Below are 22,416 nucleotides of genomic sequence, written 5' to 3' on the forward strand. Positions count from 1 at the left end.
CATTGGTTGAAAGCTTGATTTTTGGAGAAAATCAACCAAATTAAAAAAATAATTGGACTTGTACACAATGTGCCTTTCATGCACTTCAATAGGGGTTTGAAGGACAATACAAAAACACTATGTTTGACAGCGAGTGTGTAAAATGGGATGAGATCAGTTTGGAAAGTTTTTTTTTGTTTGTTTTTTAGTATTTTGCTGATGACCTGTTTTTTCACAGTACAAGAATCCGAGCATGAACGAAGCACAAAACACATTTGGGTTAAAGACACACTCTTTGCAATCGCATGAATCGTCCCTACGACCGAATGATCACCGAAAGCACACAGTTATATAATAATATAATAACCAACAGCAGCGTATTCATTACTGTACTGATAAACATGGTGCAAAAAAACGTTCTGGTTTTCTTTTTGTAGTTACACATTGTTTACACCAGGGGTCCCCAAACCTCTCTTTGAGGGCCACATAATTTTTTTTTGAGGGCGGGTCTGTATTAGCTGTATTATTGTGGAGATTTTATTATGATTTTAAATGTATTTATTCATTAATTTATTTTAATAATTATTATTATTATGCACCATACAGACAAAGGAGTATTATTATTATTACTATCAAGATAATAATAATAAAAAGTACTTAGACATATGGTTGGTGCATAAATCTAACAAATAATTAGACTACGTTAATAACTAGACATCAATCGAGAGTGGATTTTACCGATACCGAAAAATAGATTGGATCGGGCATCCTGATTAATCAAATGATAAATAGTTTTTCAAATGGATACTTGATAAAAAACAAACATAAGACTCCATGTGAAATAGTACTGAACTTTATTACAAAAAAAGTGCTAAATGAAATAAATATAACTATATTAATTAATAAATATAATTATATAATTTATAAAGTATAAATCATAAATATAATATAGCGCTCTCTGTGCAGCACGCAGTCTCAAGTCTGAAAACAAAGAGCACTTTGTGTCAGTGATTTTCCTCATAATGACGGTGGACCCGAAATGGGAAAACCTTTTGAGTTTTTTTTTTAGTATGAACGTTTCAAGTGGGGTGGCCTTAGTTTTGGGACCTCTGGTGTACAAAATGTTCAATACTAACACCGTAGTTTATGAAGGTGAAAATGCGTAACGTTAGCATACAGCTATAAAAACAGGAGCAAATTAATATCACCGAAGTGCTGCACACTGGTAAATAGCACTTTTGTAGGACTGACAAAGAAAAAGAAAAACTTAAGACTGCCAGCAGGCTTGACACGTTTTTTTTTTTTGTTTGTTTTGTTTTTTTCTTCCCATATCAAATACATTTCATATGCACAGAATAATACTGTAAGAAAAGTGTCGGATGAACACTATTTAGTTTACATGAAGCTCGATTTATCTAAAAACCAAAAACCCTTTATCAATCCTTTTTTTTCCATTTAGATAATATCCCTCTGCGTGATGAATCCTGACCTAAGATGGACGTCTGGAAGGATATTATAATATACTTGCTCCTACTTCTGTAGTGCCCATAGGTCAATATTAGAATTCTTGCTATCGGTGTTTTGGAGACCGTTTGCTCTGTTGTGAAACCAATTGAATGTAAGACCTTTCATTTTGTCATCCCATTCTTTCCAGACTATCCAAATCTAATATTAATCCGATTTCGTGAAACTGGGATCGATCATAAACAAAAACAAAACGCTTAGAGGATATGTCAAAGGATCACTCAATGAAAGAGATTCATGGTGCAGTCAGCTGGGAATCCAAATCAATGACTCGCAAGGGCTCCTTGATACACAGGCTCCTCGTCCGCCATGGAACTGGTGGAAAGATGAAGACTTGTCGTATGTCCGTAGGTGGCTGTAACAGGTGGGTTTCGGACTGAGGAGAGGAGAGAGGACGTTGGTAGGGGAGATATCACAAGCCCTGCTTGGCCAACGAGGCGCTCACCTCATCTGCGAGGGTGGAGAGCTCAGGTGGGTCAGCCATGTTGATGCTGCCAGAGGAGGAAACCGTGCTGAGCTGCTGTGAAGACTCTTCCAGAGAGATGATCTCGGCGCCGTGGTCAGTCCGCGCCTTCGCCTGCTCGCGGAACATCAGCTTATGTGTCTCAATCTGGGACGGGCAAAAAAATAGTTCACTGTGTAGTTACATTCTAATATAGCTATATATTTTATAAATAAACATGCACTGCTCTCCTTGGCTTTCTCGTTCTCGTTTTCATAACAGACCCAAGATAGCTCGAGTTGAAATCTTGAATATCTTAGCTTGTTAGGAAGACTCTACACTAAATTAGTGTATTGATGAGATGACAGAATTTGTGAATACAAGTGGGATATGGAAAAATATACAAATGCAGAATATTATAATAATGTATTGTGTAATATAATAAAAAGCTGCAGCTGCCCCCTTGTGGCCAAAGTTTGAGTACAAGAAAGAAATTCTATTAATTTCAGCAAAAGTGTTAGTATTTTGTGATTGGTCCGACAAATTCCTGCCTTCATAGAACTGGATAAATTACACCAATTTTTAACTTTAACATATATATTGATTGTAAAATATATTGTAAAACAAGAATCAGCATCGAAGTTCATTGTACTTAACGCTACACTGTAATGACAGGACGCTGATTTATCACTAATGTTTTATTGATACACTGTTTAACATATATCTGTCTGTCTGTCTGTCTGTCTGTCTGTCTGTCTGTCTGTCTATCTATCTATCTATCTATCTATCTATCTATCTATCTATCTATCTATCTATCTATCTATCTATCTATCTATCTATCTATCTATCTATCTATCCATCCATCCTACCATGATGATATATCTATCATACCATTAAAACATACTTCATGTAGAGGTTATTCCCATAGAATTGACAAAATATTAGTATGCCATTAAAAAAAACTTGCAGCTGGATCTAAATCTCAGAGTTGATGTTATAGAAAATTAATCAAAACTGTCTGATCAGTCAGAATGAAGATTATTAATCAATAATTAGCATCCTGTATAAATTACCTAATCCAGACTCAGTACCCTATAATGACAAAGTAAAAATAAAATAAAATAAAAAAGTATAAAAATAATCAAACCTGAAATATCACATGCACATAAGTATTCAGAGCCTTTGCCACAACGCTTGAATTAAACTAAAATTAATTAAACTAAATTAAACTGATAGGACATGATTTGGACAGGCACACGTCTCTATAGAAAGTCTGGAAAAATTCACGAGCTCGAAGGAACTGCCTGCAGGGATCAGAGAGAGGATTGTTGCAAGGCACAGATCTGGGGATTTTGCTGCACTGAAGATTCCCAAGAGCACAGTGGCCTCCATAATTAATAAATAAATAAATAAAAGTGTGGCACAACCAGAATTCTTCCAAGAGATGGTTGCCCTGGAAAACTAAGCAGTTAAGAGAGGGCGCTTAGTAAGAAAGGTGACCAAGAACCTGATGATCACTCTGACTCAGCTTCAAAGATCCTCAGTGGAGATGGGACAAATTTCCAGAAGTACATTTATAATTGCAGCCCTCCACCAATCTGGGATTTATGGTAAAGTGGCTAGATGATTGGTGCAAAACCCTTGGATGCCACAGTCTGAGAGTCCTTCAGGCAAAACAGTCCTATTAGCAAACTCCAGCTCTTGGAAGAGTCCCAGTTGTGGCTTTTTTTTAGTTGAGAATTATGAGGCCATTGTGCTCTTGGGAATCTTCAGTGCAGCAGTAGCTTTTAGTAGCATTCCAGAGATCTGTGCCTTACAAGCTGAGCTCTGCAAGCAGTCACCTCATGGCTTAGTTTTTGATCTGATCTGCATTGTCATCTGGGAGGTCTTCACAATAGAGGGGTGTACCTTTCTGAATCATATGCAATCAATTAAATTCAAAACAGGTGGACTATAAGCAAGGTGTTTAGAGATACATCTTAGCAATGCTCAAGAGAATTGGGATGCATCTGAGCTCATTTTTTAAAGTGTTGTTGCAAAGAGTCTGAATACTTTGTATTTGTGAAATTTCTGCTTCATACTTTTTCTATTCTCACTTTGGCATTATGGAGGACTGAGTGTAGATTGAGTGCATTGTAGAACACAATGTATACAGTATATCATTAAAGAGCAAAAACAGTGATGTACAATATCCAGTGAGTTCGATGCGCTTAAGGTTCTCTTCACACATCCATCGCTGATCTTTTCCCGAGAAGGTGTTCGTGGTACTGCTCCATTAAACATGTGGATGGATTTAATATGTACTCCCTTCCTAGATACTTACTGGAATCTTCAATCTTTATCTGAGGGTTGCTGAGGTGGATAGGTTCAGGGGAGAGACTGATGGATGATGGGGTGGTGGGGTCACTGGGGTCTGGGGAGAGAGAACCCTCGTTTTGGGGCGTCCCTGTACCTCTCCCTTTCTCTTGCTACACACCCAGGCCATGGTGGCAAATGAATGGTGACATAAGTGACATATGAAAACGAAAAACATAAGAAAATGAAAATTAGATGGATGCAAACATAAATTTGCTCAGGGAATGCAAAACAATTAACATTTAAACGGAAGAAATTAAAAGGCGATTCAGGGAAACATAAAGAAATGTTTTGTAAAGGAAAATGGATTAGGAAGCAAAAAATGTCAGGTTTAACAAAACAAATATGGTCAAAAGAATGAGGACAGCCGACTATTGCACCTGATTGATTGAAAATCTGTAATTTTGCTTTTACTTAATATGTTTCATTTGAAGTATTGTACATAACTACGGTAATTTCCGGACTATAAAGCGCACCCATATATAAGCCGCACCCACTGAATTTGACAAAGATTTTTATTTTGAACATAAATAAGCCGCACCTGTCTATAAGCCTACAGTGTCTACACTGAAACTAATGAACTTTACACAGGCTTTAACGAAAGACAGTGTCTGTTACACAGTGTAACGGGTGAAATATGTTGTGGCTCCTTTAAGAGCAAAGCGGTATTTTGGGAATAGCCTGCCGCCGCATTTTTCCGCTATTACTGCATGTGTGCAAGACCGAGGATTATGTCCTAATTATTTTCTGATGCTGATTTCTACGTTTCTTTGACTAACCTGTAACGCTGTTGCCAAGGAAAATAAAAAAGCACAAGTTTTGGAAACCTGTCTGTGCTTATATGATTTCTGTTGCAACTGGAGTTAGCGAGTGAGCAGCAGGTCAAACGTCAGAGGAACCTCATCCATATTTATGATGTGGTGCGGTCTGATTCAGTGGGAGCGCATCTGATTTAATATAAAGAGTTTCATTGGTTCACCTGAACCCGTTCCGCAATTTCATTGGTCTAATATTATGTCGCTCAGTTTTTTGGCTTGAAGTTTGTGAAACCGGGAAAAACTCAGGAAAAATCCATAAATGAGCCTCTTCGTTTGTTTAAGCCGCGCGGTTCAAAGCGTGGGAAAAAAGTAGTGGCTTATAGTCCGGAAAATATGGTACATTTTAAATTATATCCGTTACTGAGTAAAAAAATAAATATATAAAAATAAAGCAAGGGGAAAAAATTGTGTCCCGGAAACTACTGCACTGATTGATGGGCAAAACAAATGTGCAAGAAACTCACAAGAAAGAAAGATGGAGCCAGACAAGACAGACGACAGTGATGCAGACCCAATTTAGAGCGAAATGCCATTAAATCTAAAGTTGTTCAGTGCATGCGCTTAATGTCTGACTTCTGCATTGGCGATTTCTCTAATTATCATAAATGACGTTTTAACAGGAGGATTTTTTTAATGCAAAAGTGCATAATTTGCATTAGACTTTAACACATTAAGGTGTTCCTTTAAATAAAATCAACTCATATGAGATTTATATTCCCTTGTCCTTTCTGAACTACACTGCTTTTACTTGAGTAAACTTTTAGACCTGTAACTTTACTTGTACTTGAAGTAACATTGAAGTAACATTACTTTTACATGAGTCGAATATTTTGTTGCTCTTTCCACCTCTACAAATTACATAGTGTTGATGGTTGGAGTGGAAGACCTTTGAGATGAATAAGAACACTAACTAAACCCCAGAGCTCCTCACCTGAACTCATTGACTGGCCTATGCTGAACAAGCATAAATCCCCACAGCCATGCTCCAAAATTTCAGTAAACTTCAGCAAACAAGCCAGATTTTGTCATTAAGTCATTGTCCCACATAAAAATGGATACAAATGGATGAAATTTATAACTAAAAAACACATCCTGTGTGAGATCTGTGATTATAGAAAGTGATTTAAAAAGAAATGAAAATTACATTTTTTTGTTAGTTCTCTCTAAAAAAGGTCCCTTTAGATACAGAAGATGTGGTATCTGATTTTATTACTCCTTTATTTGATTTTGTTCCATTTACAGGTTCTGGTGTCAAGACCCTAAATAGTCTGCAGGCCCAGATAACCTTCAGCCTTACTATTAAAAACCTGCAGCTGAATCTATTGCTAAACCTGTGGCCTAGTTTTCTAACCTTACTCTCAATTATCCCTTTTGTTTAAAAACGTATATTTTTCTCTCCGTTTAGGCTTTTCCGGTACAATGTACATTTTGAAAATGCTCTCCAAAGTGGATAAATTAGAAAACACCATTTTTTCTTTGCAGTTTGGACTGGAAAACATATCACACAATTTTAGTCAGGTGACTGCGCCTTCTTTCAACAATGCCACAACTTTTGTGAAACAACTGAAAATGCTAATGTAGATGTGGTGTGTATTAGATGAAAATGCTATTTTCTAATTTATCCGGATTAATGTAGCCTAAGTTTGTTTTTTAAAATCACCACAATGCTATCACTGCTACAGTTGGAGTGACCGGGGACATTATAGAAGAACCATAGGCAGGAAAAGACTTTTGTTGATCTTTCTAAAGCTTTCTTTTGATTCTGTTGGCCCAAGTTTCTAGTTGGCTTCCAATTCAGCTATTGCTTGCAAACCTAATTACCTTTCTGATAGAACTCCGTGTGAACAGATCAAGGGTTCCTCAAGGGTCAGTTTTAGGTCCAGTTTTATTCTCACTATATATAAATGGATTTTATATGTTCATATACAGTAAAACCCCATTGGACGAGCACAATTTGTTCTTGAAAATTGCTCGTAGGTCCATTTGCTCATATGTTCAAACTAATTTTCCCCATAAGAATTAATGTCAAAGCGATTTAATCCTTTCTGAGATCTCATTCGATCGCTTATTTCTGCACTTAAAAAATATTTGTAGCCTATTTTAACAAACAAATACACCGCAAATTACCGTACGGTAAACATAATTTAACACTTACCAATGTGGTAGTGGTTAATTGCGAGTGTAAGGCGCTCGTAACCTTTCTTTTTCCCTGCACCATCTCTGATTTTCTTGGGAGACATTTTACAAGATTTCTAGTGAAATAAAAATATAACACTAAAAAAAGTTAAGTTTTTGCTGCACTGAACAACAACTGCGACCAAGCGACACGTCATCTAAAACTAACTAATGCTTTTTACAAAAGTTTGGCAACCAATTTTGTACTGATATTTCCACTAATATTGAATTAGTTCCTGCCTATACGCACCTGGGCATTGTCCTGGATAACCATTTGACATTCACACCACATGATGATCATATTGTGTAAATTTGAATTAAAATTAGGTTTTTTATTTTAAAATAAAATACATTTTTGCCAAAAAATGTTTAACATTCAACATATTCAACATTCTTACCCATATTTGACTACGGTGATATTAATGCTGCACCAGTGCAATACTAGAGTAAACTGGACATCCTTTACATTTTTGTACTAATTGTGATGATAAAACTCTGTAAAAAATAATTTTGTATGTTCTCTGTATGCTGAGGCTGAATGCAACCTAGAAAACTTAGAAAATGATATGTAGTTTGCTATTTTTTTGTCATCCATTTCTGTATAAACCGGGTACAATCTGCACACAGAGGACATCCTCAAGTAAACGATCCTTGTCTTGGACTAAGCTAAATTTACTGCCCCTGCAACCTACACATACAGATACACATAAAGTTTACTGTACTCCCTTTTAGCTGGTCGAATTTATAGCACATATAAATAACTTTACATCTTTTGCTGCCTACTTGGTTGGGTCACAGGTTTTCATCCTGGTTAAATAAAGTCTATATCTAAGATTTAGTGCCTTTCCAGAAGAGTGGAGTGTATCATAAGTGGGGCTAAATCTAAAACGAGATGCTCACCAAAATCACACACAGTCCACTGTCTACAAACTTTTGGCCACAAAGTGGACATATTTGCTATCTTCTAAATCTCCTTCAACCCATCCAAGAAATTTGTGGAAGCAGAAGACAGAGGGGGAGAAAACCATGTGAGAGAATGGAAGGGAAGACAGCAAGTGCTAACCTGTTCTGTTTCTTTTGAACATTATCTCGATCACTAGCCTAGCTTAGCTTTCTAGATTAAATTAGACCCTGAAAAATATCTGTTTTTTTTTGTAAAAATGGATTGTAAGTCTGCCTAAATGTACACTATATGGACAAAAGTATCAGGACACCTGACTTTCCCAGCCATATGTGTTTTTTACCACAAATTCTGGATGCACACAACTGTCTTTAGATGCAGTAGCATGAAATTTGTCCTTTTCTCAAACTAGGAGACCCAAAACCTGTTCCAGAATGACACATAGTGCACAAAGCCAGCTCCATAAAGATCTGCTTTACATGGGTTAGAAGTATGTGGAAGATCTCCTGCTGTAGAGCTCTATCCCTATTGGGATGAATGTGAATGCTGACTGCACCCCAGGCCTCCTCACCACCTCACCTACATGCAGTAGTGAGGTACCTGATTTTGCCAACTCCTTTTTGGCTAAAGAAGCACAAATCTCCACAAAATATAGTGGAACATCTTCCCAGTAGACGAGACATTATAAGAGCGAATGGGGACTAAATGTGGAATGGGATGTTCAAAAAGAAATGTTATGGTTAGGTGTCCACAAACTTTTGTCCATAAAGTGTATGGCTTGCTATGTTCCATAGTGAAATCTGCATTAGCCTAATATTTTCTGCACAACTTTAGGTGGTATAGGGATATGGCATTTCCACACACATTATTAATAACAACTCTTTCAAGCAAAAGAAGAGAATATTAAATAAAGCACAAAGCGACGTCAGATCCATCTTTAAAACCTCCTAATGAAGCCCCTTTCTTTTTTGCTTACCCTCTTTTGACCACCTCTAGCCACATGGCCGATGTTGTCTAGAGAGCCGATCTTTGATTGCGCCTTGAATTCCAGTTTCTCGGATCTGATCTCAATATTTCCACCTCCTACAAGGAACAAAATGATACATGATGGAGTATGGAAATTGTATCTCAGCAGCTGGAGATATATATATATATACACACACACACACACACACATTTTATCTCATAAAAGTGAGTACACCCCTCACATTTTAGCAACCATTTTAGTATATCTTCTAAAGGGGCAATACTATAGAAATAAAATTTGGATAGTGTTGCCCCTTTATCACCTGTGGGGCTCTGTGTGGGGCACAGGATCAAATAGAAGGTGGAGAAGCCATGTGACTAACATTTAGCAGCTCCGTGATGTCATAATGGAGGAGTGGAAGAGGATCCCAGCAACAACCTGTGCAGCTCTGGTGAATTCCATGCCCAGGAGGATTAAGGCAGTGCTACATAACAATGGCGCTCACACAAAATATTGACACTTTGAACACAGTTTTGAGATGTTCACTCAGGGTGTACTCACTTTTGTTGCCAGATATTTTGACAATAATGGCTGTATGTTCAGTTATTTTTTAGAAGAACGTAAATCTATACTGCTATACAAACTGCACATTGACTCCTCTAAAATATATCCAAGTTTCATTTGTATAGTATTGTCCCCTGAGAAGAAATACTCAAATAGTTGCTGAAATTTTGAGGGGTGTACTCAGTTTTATGAAATACTGTATATGTATTGTAACAGTACCACTGTTTTGAAACCTAAAGGTACATGAAAAAGCTCTTACCTGGCTTGTGGTGGATATTATCTTTTGAACCGCATTTCGCCTGCACATTGCTCAAGTCTATTTTTTTGTGAACGATCTGGACCTATGAAGCAAGAAAAAAAAAACAGGCAATTTATAGATTGGACAACAGATGGCGTGGTTAGATCATTCATTGCATTTAAGATGCTCAAACAGAATGGGTGTAGTGTACTTAGATGTGCTTAGTGTTCCTAGAGCTAATTATTTTTATATAAATCTTTTTTGAATTTGAATTGCTTTTTAGATTACACAAATCCTACCTGCATTTGCAGATCTATGGATGCATAATACTCCTACAATATATTTATCTCTAGCCTCTAGAAATGCTTTCAAATAACAACAGTGTTTAAATGTCACTGGTTAAAAGTCATACACACAGGCAAATTAACTGACTTGGCGTCATGCATTGGACCCTTATTGCCACAACAGCAGCAGCACAGCACAAACTCTGTGCAGTCCCAAATTCCTAAAATAGACCCGATGACCTCACTGCAATGACAGCCTTCAAAGGTCAGGGGATTTTCTGGATAAAAAGACACCACTTGTCCTCATGATGAGATCAAGTTCTTTCTGCAGTCACAAAAGGACTCTCGATCCAGCTCTCCAGAGTGACACAAAGAAGTCACTGTTTGAACCTGAGGCATGGGAGGACGTTTAAGCCTTCTTCAGCAACAGAGGAGCAGTAACCGCACCTCTGAATGACCTCCAGCTGAGGTTAAAAATGGAAGCGATGAAGGTCCGGTCAGATGGTTGAGTCTCTATCTGTTTTTATGATTTAATAAATTTTAAATGAACATTAATATATGACACATTAATAACACATGGAACTGCTGTTAGAGCCTCTGGAAATAAAAGATCTACACAGTCTACTGACTAACCAACAAAAAAATCAAGCATTCAATAGTGTTGGTAAGAAAAACTTATATACAGATGGACCAAAGCTTTGCTTTGCTGTTCTCCACCTAATGATAATGCAATAAAGTGGGTGCTCTGTGGTAAAGATGTTGGACTTTCACCACCACAAAGTTTGTTGCTCTTGAACAAGCTGTTCAACTGTAAGCCATTGCACTAATTAGATAATTAAAGAGAATTTGCTCTGGATAAGGGCATCTGCAAAAAAGTTATAGATGTACTGTATATATATATATATATATATATATATATATATATATATATATATATATATATATATATATATAAAATACAAACATAATTCGAGTCTAGGAAAAGGAAAATCAAGGTGTTCAAATATAATTCAAATGTTGTTAAGTTGAACTTCAGAAACTACTAGCAACGGGGCTGTTTTTAGCCCTTTTAGCACCACAGGCTAGATTTCCATTGTCACCCCCAATGTCTTTGCATACAAACCACAATGCTCTACCACCACACCACAGTCAATTGCAACCTTCTATTAAAAGGGTAAACATTAATTTAATAATCATTGCAAAATTTGCCTGAATTAGGTATTTAAACACATATCGTATATTAAACTTCTGCAGGAAAAAAGGTACATGAATTAAATAAACGAGGGCAGTGTCATGGCAGGGGGGGCTCATTGGTGTCCCCCCAGCTTGTTGCACCCTAGTTTGCATATGCCTAGAAATGGTGCTGACTAAAGACCGAATACTGCACCTTTAAGAGCAAAGGGAATTCTACGGAAACACCTCATGCATATTAATGGTGACTGAAACACTATAGGCAACTGTAATATTAATGAACCTGTCCAGCAAATACAAGCCAACACCACAATGTCACACAATGTCACAAACACGATCTGTCCCGGGTGTTTTCAATTTCAGGCTGTAAGTGACCAAGTCTGATCAGGAACTATTAACATTCGCTGGTTTAAAAAAAAGGACTATTGATGAATGTGAAAAAAAAAATGGAGATGGTTTACTCCTCCCTTGTTTACTCACTTTGCCACCTCCGGGTGTGTGTTTCATATTGTCTTTAGAACCACACCTAGCTTGCACGTTAGTCAAGTCCAACTTCTGATCGAGAATCTGAACCTGAAAGAATTAAACAGGGTTGGATAAGATAAAAAAAATATCTGAGACAAGAGGAAAGACCAAAATTTAGGGAAAAAGAAGAGTAGACCACCAGTCATCATGACACATACAAAACTTGACTTGAAAGTCAATTAAATGAACAAATTAGTTAGTGAACTTCAGGAAGAACCAAGACCACAGAGTTAGGTTCATCCCACATGTACATGCATGTCTACCTTTGGGTAAATGTTTGATACTGTCTTTGGAAGTACACTTGAACAAGTCCAGCTTCTGATACTTTGTGCAGCAAGGACAGTACGTGAGGATCAGAGCAAGGAATAAAAGCACAGCAGCTAAGAAACCATATGTACAGACTTTTAGAACAATGAGGTTTGACTTATTTTTAACACTGTTCCACAATTCTGGTCCAGCAATCCATTGTCATGCATAATTTAATGTTCTTGTTTTCCTGTATTATTCATTTTGTCATCACAAAGTACTTAATTGTGTAGCACGGAAGATTTCCAGGACCAGGATTGGGATACAGTGAGGTATTCCAACAGGAATGGGTCAGTTAGTGTTGGTAGGCTGATCCAGAGTTTCAATAGTGTTTAGTTTCAGCATTTGATTAGTCCTGACTGCAGTGCAATTGAGAGAATAGTATAGTTTTTTAAAGGTAAAGGAGGAAATTGGAAGAAAATTTAGAAAAAAAACCCAAAAATATATATATATATATATATATATATATATATATATATATATATATATATATATATATATATATATAACATTTCCTGATGGCATTTGAGAAAATGTATTACAACCCCAACTCCGAAAAATTTGTGAATCTGTGCAAAATAAAACAATGCAGTGATTTGCAAACATTATACATTTTTATTCTATTCACAATAAAACAAAAAAATGTATGAAATTAATTTAAATAAGTATAAAATACATTTAAACTAAGAATATATACCATATTAAGGAAAGAATAAGGTCTTTTGAATGGCTGCAACACGGCTCAAAAAAGTTGGGACAGGGTCATATTTAGCACTGTAAAGCATCACGTACATCTAGGAACTGAGAAGACCAGTTGCTGAATTTGTGGAAGAGGAATATTGTCCCATATGTGTCTGATAAAGGTTTCTAACTGCGCAACAGTTCTGGGTGTCCTTTGTTGTGTTTTTCATTTCATGATGCGCCAAATGTGTTTAAATAGTGAAAGGTCTAGACTGCAGGCAGGTCACTTCAGCACCCGGACTCTTCTACTACGAAGTCATGCTATTGTAATTGATGCAGCATGCATTTAGAATTGTGAATATGCAAGACCTTCCCTGAAAAAAAACACGTTTTCTGGATTGAAGCATTTGTTTCTCTAAAACCTGTATATACAGTTCAACATTGATGAAACCTTTCCAAATGTGCAAGCTGCCAATTCCACAGGCACTAATGCACTCCCATACCATCAGAGATGCAGCTTTTTTTAACTAAGCACTGATAATAAGATTTTCTCTCTCCTCTTTATTCCAGAGGAAGTGGTGTCCATGGTTGTCTGACCATAGAACAGTTTTCCATTTTGCCATTTTAAATGAGCTTTGGCCCAGTTTCTGAATCATGTTCACGCATGGCTTCTTCTTTGCATGATAGAGATTTAACCTGCATTTATGGATGAAATGGCAAACTTTGTTCACAGACAATTATTTCTGAAGGTGTTTATGAGGCCGTGCAGTGATTTCCATTAGAGCATCATGACTGTTTAAAGAGCACGGAAGTCTGAGGCCTTCAAAGATCACGGACATCCAATTTGATTTTCACCCTTGTACCTTGTGTACGGAGATTTCTCCAGATTATTCTGAATTTTTTCCACAATTTGTAGACACAGTCTTTTACAGATTGGTGAAGCTCTACCCATCTTAATTTCTAAAAGGCTCTGACACTCCTCTATTTCTACCCAATCATCTTACTAACCTTTTGTCAATTAACCTCATTAGTTGTAAAATGTTTCTACAACTGTTTAACTTTAATAACACTTTAATTTTCCAGACTTTTGTTGCCCTGTCCCAACTTTTTAAAGACATGTTGCAGCCATCAAATTGAAAATTACCTCATTTTCTTCTTAAAATGTTTTTATTTACATTTTACACAGCATCCCAACTTTTTTGTATTTGGAGTTGGAGGAGATAGGGTTAAGTAGAGATTTGGCTGGTCATCACCGGAGGTAAAAACTACAGCTCAATGTTCATCCCATTCCGTTACTCACTTTGCCCCCTCCAGCTACATGCTTGATATTGTCTTTGGAGCCACACTTAGACTCAATATTAGAAAAGTCCAGCTTCTGATCGAGAATTTGCACCTGTGTAAGGTAAATATGGGGGAAAATTCATTAATGCTAATTGTTTTAGCTTGCCTTAATTATCGTAATCTCACAGAAGATTACAAGACGTTGTTCCAACCGAGTCTCCAACTGTGTAAAATTACAAGCTACTGTAATTACAGTATTGGAGTCTCTGACACTGTGGATCAATTTCTTAAAATTACTTGCATTTTAATGAAAAAAGTCGATAACATTTTATTTATTTTTCTGGTCCACATACCTTGCCTCCTCCAGGAATGTGCTTTATGTTGTCTTTAGAACCACATCGAGCTTGAACATTACTGAAGTCCACTTTCTTATCAAGAATCTGGACCTTTAGACAAGAGCAGTACAAAAAAGCAATACAACTTTTACAAATCACATATAATTAAACAAAAAGACCATGTTATGTTGTGAGAACCTTTTGAATCTATCAAAATAAAAAGTACTGGAATTAAACCAGTTTTGGAAATGGAAATGTTACAGGAGTTTGTGGTGATGATAACTGATGGAAGAACCAAAACGCAGGGTTCTTCCCATAGTTACTCACTTTGCCACCTCCGGGTACATGTTTGACATTGTCTTTGGAGCCACACTTAGACTGAACATTACTAAAGTCCAGCTTCTGATCAAAAATTTGGACCTGTGAAAAGGTAGAGTGTAGGTAAAAAAAAGCGAGAAAATTCAGGACAAACTGATGAAACTGAGGAGTTTTAGAATAAGTGTATCAAGAGGTTGTTAGACATCAAGGATGCCAATCTGGAAAGGCTTAATGGTGATTGTGTAAATGTGAGTGTGAATGTAAAGCATTTCTTTCTACCTATGCATTAAGTAAAACCTGACTGAAATAAAATTATAGATGTGACAGAAGAGTGTGACAAAAAGAAATACCCGGCCTCCTCCGGGCTGGTACTTGATGTTTTCAGTAGAACCGACTTTGGGGCGCACATTCTTCAGGTCAGGCAGGGGCACCGCAGCCAGAGGTGCTGGAGAACGGTTCTTCAGGGAGCCAGGAGATTTGGGGGTACTGCGGATCACAGCAACCTTCTTCATATCCTTTGGTACTTGGGTTTTATCACCGATACTCTTGCTGCCAGGTGACTTAGGGGTGCCAGGACTACTTTGGCCACTTGCTTCAGGGGTCTTGGGCGAATCTGAGAGGACAACACGATACACGATGCAGATTTAAGATGACAATGGAGTATTGACAATGTTTTAATTAAAGAACATAATTAAGAACTAAATATAGTAAACAAGGTGGCATCAAAATGTTTTGAGACTAGTTTTGTAACAAGCCATAAGCAGTAAGAATTACACACCTGTGGGAGATTTTTCTAATGTGGGTTCTCTGTTGCAGTGAGAGAGAGGGGGGCAGAGAATTCCCCAATTAAACCCTGATTTTGATCAAAACTTTTTGCTGTCCTTGTAGTTTTTGTTCCCCTGAACCACTTGCTCTCCTACACCGTCACTAACAGTGACACTAACAGGGGACACCAAATTCTTCTAAGAGAATCTTCACTGTTTTTTTTTTTTTTACATTGTATCATAAAAAAACCTTTGATCCACACCATTTGGGACACAATCAAAAAATTATGTTTTAAAATCAAATAAATAATTAATCTCAAATAGTATGTGAATTCTATACTTCCAAAAAACATTTGCTTTACCTTTTCCATTTTTCACTGGTTTCTTCGAATCCACTTTTACTGTAGAAAAACAAGCAGAAACATCAGTTTAGTCATTGTTGCCATCTAATTTCAGGACATGCCTGATGTATTAATAATGGTAAAAGCTTCTACAAATAAAGGCTCTTAGATGTGTATGAAATCTGCACACATCTACTGCATTCTGTATCACATTAATCAGCTGATTATCAGATCCCAGAATCGATCAATTGAATTTAAATGAATGCCTCTTGGAAGCTTGATGTTGATGTTCCCTTGAGTAAAAGTACAAATTTTTTCACTTTCAAATGTACTTAAGTATTCAATGTACTATGATTTATTATGCCTACTGTAGTATGTACTGTACTGTATGTTCCTATTCCCATTTTTGTCACAAGACAATCAACTCAGCTTACGTAAAGACTCTAATGTTACTCTTAACACACTAATCTATTATTAATATTATATTAATGAGTCAAACACTGATTGATATCTATTAAAATGAACATAAGCCCAAAACCTTCTTTTTAACTAAAAATACGCTGTGGCGACCCTAACAGGAGAAGCCGAAAGAAGGCTTCTCCTGTTAGGGGTCGCCACAGCGTATCATCCGCATGTTTGATTTGGCACATGTTTTTTACGCTGGATGCCCTTCCTAACGCAACCCTCCCCATTTATCCGGGCTTGGGACCGGCACTAACAGTGGCTGGGGTTGGTTCCCTGACCGGGGATCAAACACGGGCCGCAGCGGTGAGAGCACTGCATCCTAACCACTAGACCACCAGGGGACGTATTAAAACCTTCTTTTCAACTATTACAAAGAAATCGCACAAATATGGCCGCAGGTGTTGTGGCGAGTTCGATACAGGAGATTCTTCCATCATTTATTCCTATCAAAATGTTCTTCTTGCTGTTGAACTGACACTGAACCGTATGTTAATGTTAAGTAGATACCACCAAGTATCCGCAATCAAAACAGTTATCCACTCATAAATAAAAAAGAACTACTGATTTCGTTAAATGTATTTGAGTAAAAAGATATTTGACTTTTTGATATTTGATAAGTCTCCCCAAATGTAAATACTTTAGTAAATTACTGATACATAAAAAAAGCTATTTAAATACAGTAACGAATTACATTTACTACTGTCCACCACTGGTATAATTTCTGATTGCTCATTTTCCAGAACTTTGTCCCAGAAACAAATGTATTTCTATTGAGATCATGAGAATTATGACTCTTTATTTACACACAGGGAGATGACATTCAACTAATTGTTAACTGGCTGCAGTAGATTTCATTTAGGGATCTGAATGTAACATATACACACAGTTTATTATAATGGGTTAGATTTTATACATCCGTGACAATCTGCACAATACGGAAAACTTTAAATGGCGGTGGTGAAGTTGGTGGTTGTCGGGAAAGGCTGATTGTTGCTGGGGGCAAATTTTGGAGTAAGAACCGGAGCTTTGAGAATGGATTTGGACTGTAGTTAATGTCAACAGTCTGCTACTTTGACTCAGGACTACAGTTTGCTTCTGATCATCAACACTGTACCCCACAACATCGTTTATCTGCAATAGATAGACATTTGGTGCAACCCAGATGAGGATGGGTTCCCTCTTGAGTCTGGTTGCTCTCAAGGTTTCTTCCTTATGCCATCTCGGGGAGTTTTTCCTTGCCACAGTCGCCACCGGCTCACTCATCAGGGACAAACTTACTTATAAAGAACATATTCACTTTTAATCACCACATTATCTGTGTAAAGCTGCTTTGAGACAATGTTCATTGTTAAAAGTGCTATACAAATAAAAATGAATTAAATTGATTCGAATTGAATTGAATATTCAAGTCACTGTTCCTTTATATGAGTGAAATATGCTAAATATGTCTTAACTAATCATTGCATTTCTTAGACTAAGACGTCTGAGAAGATAAAATGTAAATTTCTAAGTTGAACCTCCAAACATAAATACAGTCTCTACAGGTCAGTGAGTCACTCACCAGACTGAGGAGGGGTCATTGCAGGGATTTTCGTTCCAGCTGCGTAAGGCCTGCTTCCTGGAGTCTGAGAGCCAAGAAAAGTGTAGTCGATTATTGCATTGCTGACAATGTTGTATTATATTCACTTTTCTTTTAAAGAATTATTTCATATCGAAATCTGTACTTGTAATATTCTCAGAACAGCTTTGTAAGCATCATAACTGCAATAGGGGTGTAACGGTACACATATTTGCATAGAACTGTTTCAGGATAGGGCTTTCGGTTCGGTGCACGTGTTTTAACGCACTCCCTGTTTTAACGTGAGGAACATAGTTAAAATCTGAGTTCCCTCATAAACAGATTAAGTGGTCAGACCACAACATATTCATTTTGTTTAGTCTCCAACTCGCACTTTGAGCACAGTGTCACTGCGCATGCTCGAAAACTGCCAAAGCACGATTTTGTGGATTATGATATGTAAAATCGCTGCCATGTCCTGCAATCACCAACGTTTTTATGACAGTCTAGCAAAATGGATTCTTTCACGGTTTATGTAAAGCATCAATAATTTCTTTTGAAAGGAGAAAATCCTGACAATTCTGCATATCGAGGGAGTAAATGACCAAATGAAGGATGGAAGAAATGAATTAGTTTATGCATAAATAAACTAAATGAATAAATATATAACTATCTAGTGTCTTTCTTAAATACAAACATTTGTTTATGTATGCAGTATAAACAGTTAAGTAGCTAAGTATATATATATATATATATATATATATATATATATATATATATATATATATATATACTTTTATACAATTATATACACACTTTTGTATTACCCAAATAGAGCCTAACAAATGTACACTATTTATTATTAATTTAATAATTTTTTTATATTTTATATATATATTTTTTTATTGAAACCAAGGCAGGCATTTTATTTAAAATTGTTTCTATAAATGCAAACTGTTGATGTTATTATGTAAAATATTATTAATAATATTAATAGTAATAATAATGATAATAATAATAAACGAAAGGTAATAAAAAATTACTGTTTTTAAGTTTTTTTGTTTTGAAATGAATGAATTTCTTCCCACAAAATAGTTTTTTTGTGTACCGTCACACCCCTAGTGTGCAATGTTAATCCTTATTCAAGATCGTATAAAACTTCCTTTAAACACACTGCACAGCTTTTGTCTTTACTCTTTTTTTTCCATTGTATCAAGGTTTCTCCCTCATGGTTTCTCATGGGGTTTTTCCTTTCTAAAAACCTGCTTTGTGAAAAGTTCATTCGTTGCACCCTTGTGCATTCAATAGATTACAGTAGATAGGACATACCAGATGCCATAATATATACTTACATCTCATTTTTTTACGTTATACATTTTTCTTTCGAATGCATGCTAGGGTTAACCAGACAAACTTGCATCTATGCATTATAAGACATAATGGTGTGTTTCGCCAGTAAATATTCAGTTACTGTATATCACAGGGAAAAGGATTTAAGATCTCAGTTTGCATGCAACAAACGTGCCAATGAATTAACAGTAAAGGAAGGCCAGTCTGATGTTAGTCAAAAATTAAAGAAAAGCAAACTTCCCCTGCAGTGGGAGTGCAGATTAATCCATTGCAGAAGCAAGGGAGGGGTTTGCTCAGTGATGATACTCACCCTTGGCCCACTTCCTTTTGGTAAAGCATTTGTAGGTGCTGAGGGGGAACTAGAGGAAGCTGGGTTTTTTTTCACAATGCTGGGGGGTCTTTTTAGGGAGGATTGTCTAGCTTTGGAAGAAGGGGCTTTATATGTCTTTGGGTTGAAAAAAAGAACCAAAGATTCAATACAAAAATAAAACAGAATAGGAAGGAGCGGAGAAAATGTAAAAAAAAAATAATAATAATAATAATTTCTTACCCGTTTCTCAGTGTCATTGTCGGTCTTGACTTGAGCTGCAAGAAAGAAAGATTCGAGTCAAAAGAATTCGTTTTCCTCTGATTGGCCCTATTAGTCACATGTACTGCAGGGATCTGCCATGCTTTCAGAGTTCTTAGTTTCCTTTATTTGTTATACTATAAAAATTGGATATGTATTAATCCAATAAATCCATTAAATAATGATGATAAATAGCTGATCACAGGGACACACAAAAAAAATCATGCAGATGTGCCATGCTAAAGGAGACTTGTGGAAATGTAGCCGGCCAACATAGCCTTTCATCGACCATCAGCACAAAAACAGTTCGCATTAACACCAACCAAGATCAAAGCACGTCAGAGTGACTAACGTTATATGGAAGTCAAGCTCAAAAAGGTAGTTTTGGGGCAACAAGCGAGTTCCTTCAGTGCTGTGTTTATTTCGCTTAATAGCAAAAGGAGAAGAAAACAGCCCTGAGAAGCGAAAAGGTAGGAGGAAATCAAACAAGAATGAGATTGGGCTGGGATTCGGGTGAACAAATGATCACAGACCTTTGAAGTTAGATACGGGGACACGAGATTTTTTAGATGGTGAGCCAAAGGAACCGACTGGAGAACCGGTCAAGTCCTTGAAAGGAGGAATGTCTTCTTTTCCTTCGGCCTCTAGACTCTCAGTGTGATGTGCCAACTGGTCTTCAGTTAAATCAGTTTTATTATCTTCATACGTCCCTGAATTCAAATTCTCTGGCATTAGCGTAGCATTGACAAAGTCCTGCTTTGCTTCATGGCCTGCTTGGTCATATTCACAGCTCAGACCTACTGATAAATTGGCATTGGTACAATGCAAGATTCCAGAACTGGCTATATCTTCATTTTCATATTGATCTGACACAATGGGTTGCCATTCATCTTGAACTTTAACAGAGTCTTCTTCTGAGACAGAGACATCTCCGCTTTCTCTGATCTTCTCCCCAACCGCTGTGAGATCTTCCAGGGCTGCACTGCGGATTAAAAATGACACAGGAAGCTCGCTCTCCAGAGACAGACTTCGGGTGCGATCGGAACTGACTGGTCTCTGGAGCGGTTTCTTAGATGGCCCACTCCAGCTGGTCATCAGAAAATGTTCTTCTTCTTCTTCGGGTATACTCTGGTTTATAAGGCCTCCACCCAGGTCTTGCCAATCTTCATCGTAACCCCCTGGAACAAAGTTGGCTGCTACATCTGGAAATATTGTTGCACGTGCTTTCAGAGTCCGATGGAATTGCATCGTTTAGATTTCATGACCTAAAGAAATGCTTCAACTTTTCAGGCCTCATTAAACCTGGACATTGTTGATTAGTAAAATCCAATCAAATCAGTGGCACTTTTCCACAAGAAGAAAAGGCGAAGAGAAATTCACACAAATATAAAATAATAAGAAATCATGGAATGGCAAAATGATTATTTTTGCTAGCCCTCTTAAATAAAGGAATATGAACACAGATTAATGTAGCATGGTGTGATTTAGAGTTAAAAAGAAAGTACACTCCATTAATAGTAAAAGTTTTAGTTTATCAAGGGCAGATTGCAATAAAAGAATATTTCAACATGAAGTCATTTTTTCCACAAAGTCCAAACCCCATTAAAAGTCTGTAGTGGGAGCTTAAGAGAGATCAAACATCAATATACTGAATCATTGTTATGAAGAAAGGAAGGCCAAAATTTCTGCAAAAATGACATGAGACTGTGACACAAAAAAAGTATTTTCAGATTATTGTTGCTAAACGTAGGTCTATGTAGAATAGAATGTAGAATGTGATTTTTCATAAGGGTGGCCAGGCAGTTGATAGCAGTTAGTCTGGGGTGGCACAAAAAATATTATGCAAACACACATGGCACTCATCAAACCTTCTGATACTTTTGAAATGCATTGTAGGTGCCAGAAGATGAACCAAGTCTTCCATGAGGTTGAGTTGCACTCCAAATGGTGGACAACTGTGCAGTTTTTAGAAAGTTTCCAAACGCTATCATATAGACATGATCGAGATTCTCCTAGATCAACATTTGAGAAATGATTTTTGTCTTTTAAAAATGCAATTACGAGTGAGATTATTATCTACAAGGTGGTATTAAAAATCACCTTTAAAATTTTCACTTTTCACAGCAATACATCGCTTCCAGCACTCCACTGACCACCACTCCCTGACCACCCCTCCCCTGGCCACCCATAGCTCCACCCTGGTTTATGTATGCTTATTATTTGCCTTCTGGTTCTAAACGTTGGTTTGTTTTTTGAGGAAAGAAATGCCTACATACTGATATCTTGTCTACTGAGGTTATGTTTTGTACTTTCGAGACTTGAAGGAGGGTGTGCTTTCTTTTTCCTCCCCATTACTGTATTGTTTAATAGTGAATAGATAGGGATGCTTTTATTCTGAATTGAGCAACAGTATTGGGCCAACATTGGCCTGAATGACTGTATTACAGCATTTAAGCAGATTTGGAATATTCTTCAGAATTTCAGTA

General features: G+C 36.9%; 1 protein-coding gene across 13 annotated transcripts in view; it reads right to left on the reverse strand.

Moving 5' to 3' along the window:
- Window positions 1-511: 511 nt before the first annotated feature.
- The window catches only part of mapta (microtubule-associated protein tau a), a 35,521-nt gene continuing 13,616 nt past the window's right edge, over window positions 512-22,416 (reverse strand). For 8 of the 13 annotated variants that reach the window (XM_046853714.1, XM_046853712.1, XM_046853711.1 and 5 more), the window contains 11 exons: window positions 19,913-19,947; window positions 18,016-18,079; window positions 16,011-16,049; window positions 15,235-15,497; window positions 14,894-14,986; window positions 14,585-14,677; window positions 14,251-14,343; window positions 11,919-12,011; window positions 9,985-10,066; window positions 9,171-9,277; window positions 512-2,113 (listed from right to left, as the gene is read on the reverse strand). In XM_046853714.1, coding sequence (XP_046709670.1) covers window positions 1,916-2,113; window positions 9,171-9,277; window positions 9,985-10,066; window positions 11,919-12,011; window positions 14,251-14,343; window positions 14,585-14,677; window positions 14,894-14,986; window positions 15,235-15,497; window positions 16,011-16,049; window positions 18,016-18,079; window positions 19,913-19,947 — 1,160 coding nt within the window. In that variant the 3' untranslated portion in view covers window positions 512-1,915. Of the gene's footprint in view, window positions 2,114-4,268; window positions 4,414-9,170; window positions 9,278-9,984; window positions 10,067-11,918; window positions 12,012-14,250; window positions 14,344-14,584; window positions 14,678-14,893; window positions 14,987-15,234; window positions 15,498-16,010; window positions 16,050-18,015; window positions 18,080-19,912; window positions 19,948-22,416 lie in introns of all 13 variants that reach the window. The other 5 variants (XM_046853705.1, XM_046853709.1, XM_046853708.1 and 2 more) reach the window with 5 other exon arrangements.

This window comes from Silurus meridionalis, chromosome 7 (assembly GCF_014805685.1).
Source record: "Silurus meridionalis isolate SWU-2019-XX chromosome 7, ASM1480568v1, whole genome shotgun sequence".
NCBI classification, from domain to species: domain Eukaryota; kingdom Metazoa; phylum Chordata; class Actinopteri; order Siluriformes; family Siluridae; genus Silurus; species Silurus meridionalis.